Source organism: Crinia signifera, chromosome 4 (genome assembly GCF_055691185.1).
Source record: "Crinia signifera chromosome 4, ASM5569118v1, whole genome shotgun sequence".
NCBI lineage: Eukaryota > Metazoa > Chordata > Amphibia > Anura > Myobatrachidae > Crinia > Crinia signifera.
The window spans coordinates 250,476,514-250,489,151 of NC_139220.1; the positions used below are offsets into that span (position 1 = coordinate 250,476,514).

At 42.3% G+C, this 12,638-nt stretch overlaps 1 protein-coding gene and 1 non-coding gene across 5 annotated transcripts in view; both read left to right on the plus strand.

The window, feature by feature from the left end:
- Positions 1 to 12,638, plus strand: part of CHD2 (chromodomain helicase DNA binding protein 2) — a 64,579-nt gene that overhangs the window by 46,960 nt on the left and 4,981 nt on the right. For all 4 annotated transcript variants that reach the window (XR_014473531.1, XR_014473533.1, XR_014473532.1 and 1 more), the window contains exons 32-38: positions 3,003 to 3,128; positions 4,010 to 4,132; positions 5,196 to 5,330; positions 6,390 to 6,568; positions 6,691 to 6,790; positions 11,732 to 11,936; positions 12,369 to 12,615. Coding sequence is in view for 1 of the 4 variants with exons in the window: in XM_083184238.1 (XP_083040364.1) it covers positions 3,003 to 3,128; positions 4,010 to 4,132; positions 5,196 to 5,330; positions 6,390 to 6,568; positions 6,691 to 6,790; positions 11,732 to 11,936; positions 12,369 to 12,615 (1,115 nt within the window). In the remaining 3 variants the exon portion in view is untranslated. The remainder of the gene's footprint in view (positions 1 to 3,002; positions 3,129 to 4,009; positions 4,133 to 5,195; positions 5,331 to 6,389; positions 6,569 to 6,690; positions 6,791 to 11,731; positions 11,937 to 12,368; positions 12,616 to 12,638) is intronic.
- Positions 10,717 to 10,845, plus strand: LOC146076864 (small Cajal body-specific RNA 14). The gene has a single exon (XR_014474255.1).

Sequence of the window (12,638 nt, forward strand, 5' to 3'; positions counted from 1 at the left end):
CCTGCATCCGGGGGAGTGGGGTCTTCATCCACGGGTTTTTTGGCTGCTCACAGACTGGTGGGGCTGTCCAAAGATAGACCTGATAGCATCGCTGCTCAACAAAATACTTTGGTTATATTGTGCCAGAACCAGAGACACTTAGGCAGCGGCGGATGTGCTGACAATGCCCTGGTCGGATCATTTGGTGTATCTGTTTCCTCCGATTATGTTGTTCTTCCTGGTACTCCAAAAAATCAGCAGGGAAAGGGTGCAAGCAATTCTGAATGCCCCAGACTGGCCTCAAAGAGCTTGTTATGCAGATCGTCAAGCCATGTAAATAGACAACCCGGTACTTGTGGATTATCACGGCTCCCATCGCATGCCATCGCATGCCATATATAGTGGCATGCGATGCGATTTTTACCGATTTTTGCCGCTTTTTGTCAAAATCGCATGCGATCGCATACGATTTTTCACTAAAAAGCATCCAAATGCATTGGAATTAGTATGAAACATGTTCAATGGCCCCCAAATGGCATTTTTGAGGCTGTACCACCCCCACTATCAACGCGAACCCGAAGCATGGCGAGCGCAGCGAGGCCGCGAGGGGCAGCGGTACGCGTCCTACGACCTTTTCATACCCCCACTATCCACGTCGGCGTGGAGTTGAGAATAGAAAGTGTGGCGAGCTCAGCGAGGCGAGGGGACGCGGACACCTGTGAAGCCCATGAGGGGACGCGAATACCTGTGAAGGTTTCCGCATCCCCTCGCATCGCATGCAATGCGATTTTTTCGCATACGATGGCCATTGTGGGAGCCGTGATAATCCACAAGTACCGACAACCCTTGGCCTCTGCTGCTGAGAAGGAATCTTGTTCAGCAAGGTCCCTTCATGTAGCCGGACTTATGACAGCTTATTTTGTCGGCTTGGAGGTTGAGCGGAATATTTTAGGCAAAAAAGGTATTCCGGACAAGGTGAATCCCCACAATGATTCAAGCTAGAAAGCCTGTAACTTCAAAGCACTACCATCTTATCTGGAAGAGATATGTGTCTTGGTGTGAGGGACGAAACTGTCACCCGACAGTTTTCTGTCTCGGCTGTTTTTTTGCGGTTTTTAAAGGCTGGAGTAGATTTAGGCCTACGTTTAAGTTCCATAAAGGTTCAGATATCTGCCTTATCCATTTTTTTCAGAAAAGGTTTGCTTTGTTACCGGAGGTTCAGAACTTTTTACAGGGTATTTAGACATCCAGCCTCATTTTGTACCTGCCACAGCTCCGTGCGATCTGTCTGTGGTCTTGAAGTTTCTACAGTCCTCCTTGTTTGAACCGTTGGAATCTGTAGAGGAAAAAATCCTTACATGGAAAACGGGGATGCTCTTGGCTTTGGCCTCCGCTAGGCGTGTCTCGGAATTAGGGACCTTATCGTGTAAAAGCCACTATTTGGTCTTCTACAAGGACAGAGCAGGACTCGTACACAGTTTCACCTGAATCAACACAATTGTTGTTCAGCCACATTCCGGTTCCTCTGCCATGCTGACATCTTTGGATGTTGTGCGTTCTTTGAAGATTTATCTTCAAAGGACGGCTAGTGTCAGAAAGACCAGATTCTCTTTTTGTGTTGTATGATGCTCACAAAAGAGGTTATCCTGCTTTGAAGCAGTCTATTGCTCGCTTGATTAGGCTGACTATTTAACAAGCATATGCTTCAGCAGCCTTGCCTGTTCCGCAGTCTATTTGAGCCCACTCCACAAGATTACTGGGTTCATCCTAGATGGCTGCCCGTGGGAGTTTTGGCCATGCAACTATGCTGAGCTGCTACTTATTCTGGGAAGAACACCTTTGTTTGCTTCTATAAGTTTGATACCTTGGCCATAGAGGATACTCAGTTTGGGCAGGTGGTGCTGCAGACGTCTCACCACATTCCCACCTGTTCTGGAAGCATTGGGATGTCCCCATTGTACAAAGTGAAATCCCCAGTATACCTTATGGATGATAAAGAAAATAGGATTTTAAATACCTACTGGTAAATCCTTTTCTCAGAGTCCATATGGGAAGTATGTCTTCCTCCTTCGGGCAAAGTTTTACCTAGACTGGGCTGTGGGAGTAAGAAAAAATGGTAATAGGTCCGTCCCCTAAGGGTCGGAACTTGGGGGAGCTTAACCAGCAGCTGTTCAGTAAACGGGGTAGTTAGTCCCGTATGGAAGGACAAAGGAAAAAGCAAATGTGAACAGCGCACATGTGATGAGAATCGATGAAATAAAAATGTATTAAACAATGAAAAGTCTACATATAAGATCAATGTACATACATGAGAATTAAAAACATTTGGGGCTAAAAATGAATTTAGCATGAATGATTGGCATATAAAACAATGTGGGGGTTCCCCCAATGGGGTGGGAAAGTTACTGTAGAGTCCGTTCCTATGTTACCCCTAGACGAATGTAGTGATATATGATATTTACCACCCTTCGTAGGGTATAGATGTCCTCCTCCGAGTGTCCACGGGTCGGCCCAAAGTTGGCTCAAATCTCTGACGGTTAGTGGTTTTTATAATGCTCGGGTATGCCCAAAAGGGTAAATTGTAGTTGGTGGATTACCAAAGGGCTGTTCTTGAGACGGAGGTACATAGAAGTAATGTCCTTGATGGAAAGGGCAGGTTTGTAACTCCAGGGGTTGTGGGAGTGGTGATAGAGGCGAGGAGCTTAGCACACCCTGTTTGAAGTTTTATTTCCACTGGCTCCTTTGGACCCCATCTATACACCCAGTATCCCTTATGGACTATGAGAAAAGGATTTACTGGTAGGTATTTAAAAACCTATTTTTTTGGTTTAATAACTCATCTGCATCTGTTTCTAGAAAGAGGTGTACATTTTTATGTTATGCAGACACCTTATTGTATTTGTTGAGTCATTTTCGCTGATCAGAATGGCTACACAGTAAGAATTCATGTTGAATTATTTTCTCTCCATAAATCATTGCATAAAACATAGGTGTTATGTAAATAAGTTCATCTTTTTTTGCAGACAAAAGTAAAGAGACGAAGGCCGCGTGCGAAGAAAGATGCAGCAGGAAAAGCAAAAGATGAACATGGCAATGACATCTCATCTCCCAAGAACTCTGACAATGCTTCAGAAGATGGAGATAGGAAGGTGAGCAGCTTGTGTTCAGTTGTTGGAAATATAAATGTGTGTGGCTCAAGAAGGAGGAGTACAGATGCATATATCTTGCCGTCACATGCAGAATTCAGAGATACAACTGTTCACTTTGACTCCTTGTTCCCACTCAGTCAGCCATTTTACAGTCTCTTAAGAAATGCCGCCAACAGCCCACTAGGGAGGAAGAATTAACGTTAACATGTATGGTGGTTCTAGGCTTTTTTGTGCATTTCATTACATTTTTCCTGTTTTAGGAAGTTATTCAATTGTTTTTCTTTTTGTACTAAAATAATGTTTTAGTACACACACATATATATATATATATATATATATATATATATATATATATTTATTTTAAAAGAATGCGCAAAAGGCTCTTGTGCACCTGTAATTGTCCTCTGTTTGGTCTCGCATCTAGCTTACTGTTGCAGCTGTACATTTTCTAAGACCATGGTAATAATGACAAACAAATTCATGTAATCACATTAAGCCAGTGGTTCCCAAACTGTGTGCCTAGGCTCCCTGGGGTGCCTCAGGACACTTGCAGGGGTGCCTTGGGTTGGTGGACGAGGATCAATTCATATTATTTATGGTCAATGTAACAGGCAAAACCAGTGCTTGTGGCTGCCAATCATAATATATGTGGACAAACGGAGAAAATCCTGCCCCTCACCACATAACTGACATATAAACACAATGCATTTAATTTAATATTTTTTTTCCTGAATTTCTCGATAAGTATTTGGCCTAGGGGTGCCTTGAAAATATTTTGATGCTCTAGGGCGCCGTGATTCAAAAAAGTTTGGGAACCCCTGCATTAAGCATTATTTGTGACAGAATTACATATATATAGTAAAATCTAGTTCTTTTTACAGGAGGATGGCACACTGAAGAGCCCAAACAAGAAGAAGCAAAAGAAAAAAGATAATAAGGAAAACAAGGATAAACAGAACCAAAAAAAAGATGGCACCAAAGACAAGAGAAAGACAAAGGAGAAGGTGTGTTATGTAGAGATTCTAAGGCATAAAGGTCCCACAGGTAAAAGCCCAACTACTGGCAGGTCGTGCCAACCAGCCCATTATCAACAATAGCTCACCGCTGGACATAGGCATTAATACTGTGCAATCCACATGTAAGCATACAAAGACAACAGAACAAAACCTAGTGCAGAGATGTATAGGCAATGCAAACAAATGGTCAGCTAATGTTTGACTTGGCGCCTGTACGATTGCCGGTCTAAGTAGGGTATTCAATCTCCCGCCGCTATTCCCATAGGGCGAAATAGCGGTGTGCCCTATTCAATGCTGTCTTTCCCGAAAGCGATGAACAGGGATCTCTGCAGAATGGGCCCGACTCGGGAAGCAGTCGGGCCGTTCTGCCAAGAACGGCCATGGATTGTCGAGCTCCTGGACACAGCTTGACGATCCATGGCCGTATATCATGTCCATGCCCCCTTTTCGACGTTCGGAAGGCGGGGCATTGAATCCCACCTACAGATTGCCAGTCGAGAACAGCACAGGGTCATGGCTGTCGGGCCAGCCTGATAGTTGTGTCCCAGGATTGAATTTCCCACTAAAGCTGGGGAACACAGCTGACCAATTCTCATTCAGGCCAACTTCAGGTCAACAGTTGGTAGATGCTGTTGTGGAGTGTGTATGCTCACAAGACCTCTGGAGTTTATCCAATCTTGGTATTCTGACCTTGTCAAATGATTTTTAAACCTGCTGAAAATTTAGGAAACCAAATCACAAACCACCAGACCAATCTAGAAGTAGGATATATCTGTACGCATAAATTATATCTTTGGTATAAAGCTACCAGGGTCTATCTGCTCTATCGTTCAATTCCTATGTTGACTCTCAGTTGTTGTACGCCAGGCAATTTCAGTCCTTGGATAAGGTTCCCCAATGTTTAAAGTGGAGAAATGATAACGTACATTTTTTTTTACAAAAAAAACTAAAATGCAACTGGAGCAATGCATTGCTGTGTTATTTGTCATTCATATAATAACTGGTCTCCTGATAACTGCTCACTGACCAGTATTCCTCTTTTACAATGAAGCCAAAGCGAGGTGAAGCCAAGACCAGTGCCAGGAGCAGGAAGAACCAGGGTCCAGTCCACATTACTGCAGGAAGTGATCCTGTTCCTATTGGGGAAGAAGAGGATGATGATTTGGACCAGGAAACCTTCAGCATTGTAAGCCATCATATATCACATTCACACACACACACACACACACACACACACTTTAATAGTTTATATAATATTGTGCCAAAATAGTAATAGAATGTATATATTACTTATCATTAAGTATCTAGCTCCACCAGCCCCAATGGCAGACCGGGTCAGTTTTTGAAGTGGCTTAGTACACGGGGTTGTGATACCGCATTTTCATGTTCCTTCTATTCTTTTTCATATTTTTTTGTATTTCATTCACATTTGCTTTGGATAGGCTTTGACTGAGACCTTGCATGTGGCAGAGAAAGAATCTTAATCTCTCCCTTCACTGTCTGCTTCTTACCTCCAGCCACAGGAAGGGTACTCTATAATGCTGTTGTCTACAATGTATAGATGGTGATCTGCTGGAGCACGGTTAACATACACAAATTATCCCAATGAGATGTAAAAGAATATGTGGGGGGTACAGGTCAGAGCCAGACTAATGGGTGGCTTTAGGGAGCTATGTTATCTTGCCCCTCAAACCACCTACTTAGGGGCCCCCCGGTCAGATGGAGACATGCTTGTCTCCGTCTCTGCAATGGATGGGGCCACCCGCGTGGCAAGACAGGAGCAACTTTCTGCAGTATATTCCACAGGCACATGTAGCTCCAGCAGCAGCACCTCCGCTTACATGGGACTCCAGCAGTGGCGATTCCTGTCCTTCTCTCTTGATATCATTAGCGCATGTGTGTATACAGTGTGTCTGGTGTGTGTGTATGTATGTATGTATGTATGCAGTGTGTGTGTGTGTGTGTGTGTGTGTGTATATGTATGTATGTATGTATGTATGTATGTATGCAGTGTGTGTTTGTGTGTGTTGTGTATGCTGTGTGTGTGTGTGTGTGTGTGTGTGTATGTATGCTGTGTATATGTGTTGGTATTATGTATGCTCTGTGTGTGTTGGGTGTATGTATGTTTTGTGTGTGTTGGGTGTATATGCACTGTGTGTGTGTTGGGTGTATGTATACTGTGTGTTTATTTAGTCATTATCAGAGCTATGTTCTTGTAATAAGTTTTTTTGTTTTTTTTCTTTAGTGCAAGGAGAGAATGAGGCCTGTGAAAAAGGCCCTCAAACAGCTGGATAAACCTGACAAGGGCCTGAGTGTCCAGGAGCAGCTAGAGCACACCAGGACCTGCTTGCTAAAGATTGGAGACCGAATCTCTGAGTGCCTTAAATCTTACTCTGACCAAGAACATATTAAGATATGGAGAAGGTGAACGTCATTTCTAAATGTATAGTCCAAACCAAATGTTTGAATCAATTGCTCATTTTTCTTTTAGCATTTATAAGCCTCTGTTTATGGATTTGTAATTAGTTTTTTTTTTTTTTTTTTAGACATCTCTGGATTTTTGTATCTAAATTTACTGAATTTGATGCCCGGAAGCTGCACAAGTTATACAAAATGGCACATAAAAAGAGGTCGCAGGAAGAGGAGGTGAGAACCCCTATATGTTTCATGTCCCCTATTCTTGTTATAGTGATATCACTATAAAGTGATCCTAATCCTCAGTGGCCAGCAGTTATCTTACTAGTTTATGAGCTCCTAGAACTGGTTTCTGACGCTGGAAGGCTTTTGCTTTTGCCGCAGTTTCCTGCTTTGTAAATCAGTCAGATTTTTTTTTTTTCAAAACCGCCCTCTGCTCAGATGAACCCAGGTTGCTGAGAGTAAGTACAACATCCTCCACCATTCTAGTTTAAGAACTAATAAATCAATCAAGTTGGACCTTTTGTTAAAATTAATTTGTATGCAACTGTACCCTAAAGTTATTAGCTTTCATTTTCTGCTGCCTCCAATGATGGGGACACTGCTACAATGGGGTTGTGTTGAGGGCCTGCAGCTGGGCATTTATTATTGCCAAAAGGGAGAGATCCTGTTTGTCCCCTGCTCCTAGTGGGCCAAGTGGCCAAATTTGACCTGTTCTCAATGATGGGGGGTCTGCGCATCCGTGAATATGCACATGTGCAATCCCCTGTGCGAACGCCTTCAGTGAGTATCAGCGGAGGCGGTCACACACTAAGAGGATGGGGGCGCAATAGCAGGGGAACGCCCAGAGTTTTATGGGTGTCCAGTAAAAATGCTGGGTGTTCCCATGGGTATGCCGGTGTGGACTGCAGCGACCATGTGAAGAGTAAGTATTGACTAGGCTGCGAGTATATATTGAGTCAGGTAATTCCCTTGCACTCCCATAGAATCTGGGTTGAATGATTTTGTATGGGATGCGGTCATTTGGTTTACAGCATGAAGCTCAACAGTCATTAGGTTGACACCATTAGGTCGACATGGATCTATGTCGACATGGTTCTAGTTCGACATGGTTCTAGTTCGACAGGTCATTAGTTCGACAGTGTCTATTTCCACAGTCAAAAGGTCGACATGGGGTTTTTCACTGTTTTTTGAGCCAGGCAGTACTTCATGCCCTACATCCACTAGGGCGTGGTCAGAGAATAAAATAGTGTGCCTGAAGCATTGCGAGCGATGCGGTGTACTTTAACCCCTTCCCGACATATGACGTACATTTACGTCATATGTCGGTTGGGGGTGAATCAAGCCAGCTCACGGAGTGAGCTGGCTTGATAGAGAGCAGGTAATGGCTGTATATTACAGCCATGTCCCTGCTCTCACGGCCACGAGCGGCGAGTTCGCCGATCGCGGCCGTTTAACCCTTTAAGCACCGCGGGCAAAGCGCCCGCAGTGCTTAAATAGCTGATCGGAGGGGGGGCGCCCCCCTCCGGCGCCGATCGGGGCCCCCCGCAGCGCGATCGGAGGGTGCCGATCGGTTGCCATGGTAGCCAGGGGTCTAATGTAGACCCCTGTGCTGTCCGTGTATTCATACCTATTACATCCTGCCTCAGGCAGGATGTAATAGGAAGTGAAAAAAATCACTACGTTCAGCCATAGAGCTCTATGGCTGAACCTAGTACAGGCGATCGCGCCCCCTAGTGGTCAAGTACACTAGGGGGCCTTGTAGTAAAAGTAAAAAAAAAAAAAAAATAAAGTTTAAAAATAAAAAAAAAATAATAAAATATTAAAAGTTCAAATCACCCCCCTTTCCCCATTTCCCAAATAAAAATAAATAAATAATAAAAAAAATAAACATATTTGGTATCGCCGCGTTCCTAAAAGTCCGATCTATTAAAATATAACATTAGTTATCCCGCACGGTTAAAGGCGTAAACGGAAAATAATCCCCAACGCCAAAACTACGCTTTTTGGTCGCATCGCCTACCCAAAAAAAAATAGCTAAAAGAGATCAGAAAGTCGCCCATATCCCATAATGGTATTAATTAAAAAGTACACTTCAGCCCGCAAAAAATGAGCCCTCACCCAGGTCCGTAGGTGGAAAAATAAAAAAGTTATAAGCCGCAGAACATGGCGACGCGACGCAAATTCGAAAAACCGTAACATTTTCTATTTTTTTTTTTAGTGGTAAAATGTAACGAAAACTATATAAGTTTGGTATCACCGGAATCGTAACGACCCATAGAATAAAGATAACCCATCATTTTAAACGAACTATGAACTCCAAAAAAAACGTAACCAGCGCAAAATTGTGGAATTGCGTTTTTTTTTTTTTTTACCCCACATTGAATTATTTCCTGATTCCCCAGAATATTATACGGTATAGTAAATGGTACCATTAGAAAGTACAACTTGTCCCGCAAAAAAAAAGCCCTCATGTGTCTATATAGCCGGAAAATTAAAAAAGTTACGCTTATTTGAACACAAGGAGGAAAAAAAAAAAAAAAATTACCTTAAAAGGCAATGTCGGGAAGGGGTTAAACTATGTCCATGTCGACTGTGTTGACATTCGGGTAAAAAAACCTGAAAAACCCCATGTCGCACTAATGACCTTTGTCGACTTACATAGTTACATAGTAGGTAAGGCTGAAAAAAGACTTGCGTCCATCTAGTTCAACCTGGTATAGATATCCATTGCTGATTTGGTAGGTTCTGGTATTTTACAGACAAATTATATTTCTTATTTGTACCCATGGATGTTTTTCTCCAGTAAATGTTTGTCCAACTTTGCCTTGAACGCATTTAATGAGCCAGCCGTTACCACCTCTCTGGGAAGAGAGTTCCAGAGTTTGACTGTTCTGACCGTAAAGAAATTCTTTCTACTAGCTGAATGAAATTTTTGTTCTTCTAATCTATACTCATGCCCTCGTGTCCTAGATTCCTTTCTAGTAGAAAAGAGGGTGTGTGACAGTTCCTTATATTGGCCCTTGATATACTTGTACATGTTGAGCATGTCCCCCCTTAAACGTCTCTTTTCTAATGTAAATAGTCCCAAATTGCTTAATCTCTCCCAGTGGCTTAAATTCTCCATTCCCCTAATAAGCTTTGTTGCTCGCCTTTGGACTTTTTCTAATTCTATGATGTCCTTTTTATAGTGTGGGGCCCAGAACTGTACTCCGTACTCGAGGTGAGGTCTCACCAATGCTTTATATAGTGGCATAATTACCCTTGAGTCCCTAGTTTCCATTCCCCTCTTAATACATGCCAGAATTTTGTTGGCCTTTTTTGTAGCTACATTACAATGGGCACTACATCCTAGATTGCTGTCTATTTGGACTCCTAGATCCTTTTCAAGTATGGAATTACCCAGTTCCTCTCCGCTAAGGTTATAACTAGCACACTGGTTGTGTCTCCCAAGGTGCATAACCTTACATTTATCTACATTGAACCTCATCTTTAATTTTTTTGCCCACTCATCTAGAATTGCAAGATCATTTTGAAGCATGGTGACATCTTTTGATGATTTGATGACTTTGCTAAGTTTTGTATCGTCCGCAAAGATGGATACATTGCTGAGTAACCCTATCCCAATATCGTTAATAAAAATGTTAAACTTAGACCCATGTTGACCTAATTGTGTCGACCTAATGACTGTCGACCATCATGCTGTAGACCAAATGATCCCAACCCTTTTGTATGGGGTGGTGACCATTTTGGAAATGCTAGATAGAGTCCAGAAAATGATCCTTGGCCAGAGGATCTCTCGCAGTGTTCTCCCCGTGTGTGGTGGCCATGGTGAGAGAGGTGGGAACGGTACGACATCGCCACGTGTTTAGCAGGAAATACAGTAAATGAAAAGAAGCCCTAAACCAGACGCTGGTAAGGGAAGCGGAATAAAAAAACTGCTCACTCCTTGGGCACTTACCCAAATGTGCAGATGAAGGGGGTTAATTATTATTATGCCTCAGTTGGACTTAATGAAAAGGCTTTTATTTTATTTTAATTTTTTTTACAGCATATTGTTGGGAACAATGATTCCTGTGTTTCCTGAGGCTCAGTTGGTTATGCACGTGATATGCAGTGCAAAGGGTCCTGAGTTCAATTCCCCTGTTAGGACTTCTGTGGCATACCTTGCTTTGTTGCATTAATTCTCAGTTTTATGTGACGTCAGCTTGCCACACAAATAAAATGGTTCCTGCCGACAGGGCCTGTATAGACATTGGGCTCCCTGTGCGATGGTTCCATACATTTGAAATAAATAGGACTAATGGTGCCCATACACGCTGCGATAGCAGCATACGTTCTGATGCGATGCCCGCTCCTGCGGGGGCATCCCATCGCACAGTACATAAAGTATGTGCTGCGCATACTTTATGTACTGCATTGCATCGCACGCACATTGCATGCAAAACGCATGCCGTGCGATCTAGCCCATAACGCATGCAATTCTCTCAGCGTGTATAGCACCTTTTACACTTTTACATAAAGCTAACATCTAAAACTGTTTAAACTGAACTATCCCTAAAGCATGTCTGCTGTTTCCATTGAGTTATTCTTTATATGTGATTGTGCTACCATTTGTATCACAAATATAATTACATAGTTTTTCCTTTTTTTAAATGTAAGGTAGACTGTGACTGTAATACGCTTGAACTTTCTTGTTTTTTTTTTTAGACAAAATTAAAAAAAATAATAAAGAATTATTGTAAGGGGCTAAAGTGTGCCCATGCTACAATTATGGTTTAGTTTTTGCTTTTCAGTCTGTTAAAATCCACAATTAAAATGGTTCTATGTTGTTTTCACTTAGAGATTGGGTATTTAATTTTCCGATTTTTTGGAAAAACATTGAAAAAATGTGCTGGCGTGTTACCCTACTACAACACTTGCTGTGTTCTGCCAGTCACAAATACCTTAATACAAACTCAGATTATTATCAGTTATTTAGGTCTCTGACATTCCGTGCATAGGTAATCAGTTAATTTCCTTTGTTAGAACTTTGTTTTTTAATTCCCAGTTTACATTTACTTTAACATTCTCAAATACAGTGCAGATACAAAAAAAGCTGTATTTTTATTTAATAAGGCTATAAGTTCATGAAATAGAGATTTTAAATGATGTCATGATTTCATTCCTTAGGAGCAGAAGAAAAAAGACACCACTCCTAGCAAGAAACCCTTTAGACAGGAGCCATCTGGATCCAGTCGTGACTCTGCCAGCTCACAGCCCTATGGCCTCCATATGCAACAAAAGCCTCACGGTATGCCGCCCCATCCTCAGCAGATGCATGGGCACCAAAGAGAAAACTACCCCAGTGCCAACAAGAGACCATTCAATAATACTGGTGAGCGAAATCTGCAGAGCAAATCTATAGATTATTAGCAACCCTGCCATACTTTACCTTTACAGAAGTTTAGAACAACAGAAAGGGAAAGAAAAACTGTTTTCTTTCCCCTTCTGTTGTTCTAAATCTGGAATTTTCTTACTCTTGGGAACACCACTGATGGTCACTACAAACGCACCATCAATTACTTACCTGGTTGCTAGGTGACTTATACTTGACACAACCATAAAGTCAGTACACGCCAGGAACATATAAAACCTCTTTTCATGAGCAACAAACCCTTCTACCTGTGCAATTTTTCGATCTACATACCACAGCAACCTTTACATACGACTGTTTCCCAAAATGTTACTGTATTCTGATCATTTGTAGATTCTGTGCGTTTGACTTTCTTATAGTTTATTTACAATAACCCTTTTCTACCTTTTTAAGATCGAGGGGAGTGGAGGGATCGGAAATTTAATTACGGAGGCAACAACAATCAGCCATGGGGTAATGAACGCCACCACCAATATGATCAACACCGGTACAAAGAACATCACTATTCAGACCGGCGTCCTCATGGCGACCCCCGAAGGAATTCTGCAAATTACAGGGCAAATACGGTATCCCGCAAGAGACCTTATGAGAATTACAACAATGAGCGGGACCACCGTGTTTACAGGGAATATTATGACAGGTATTGAGCACTAATATTGGCCC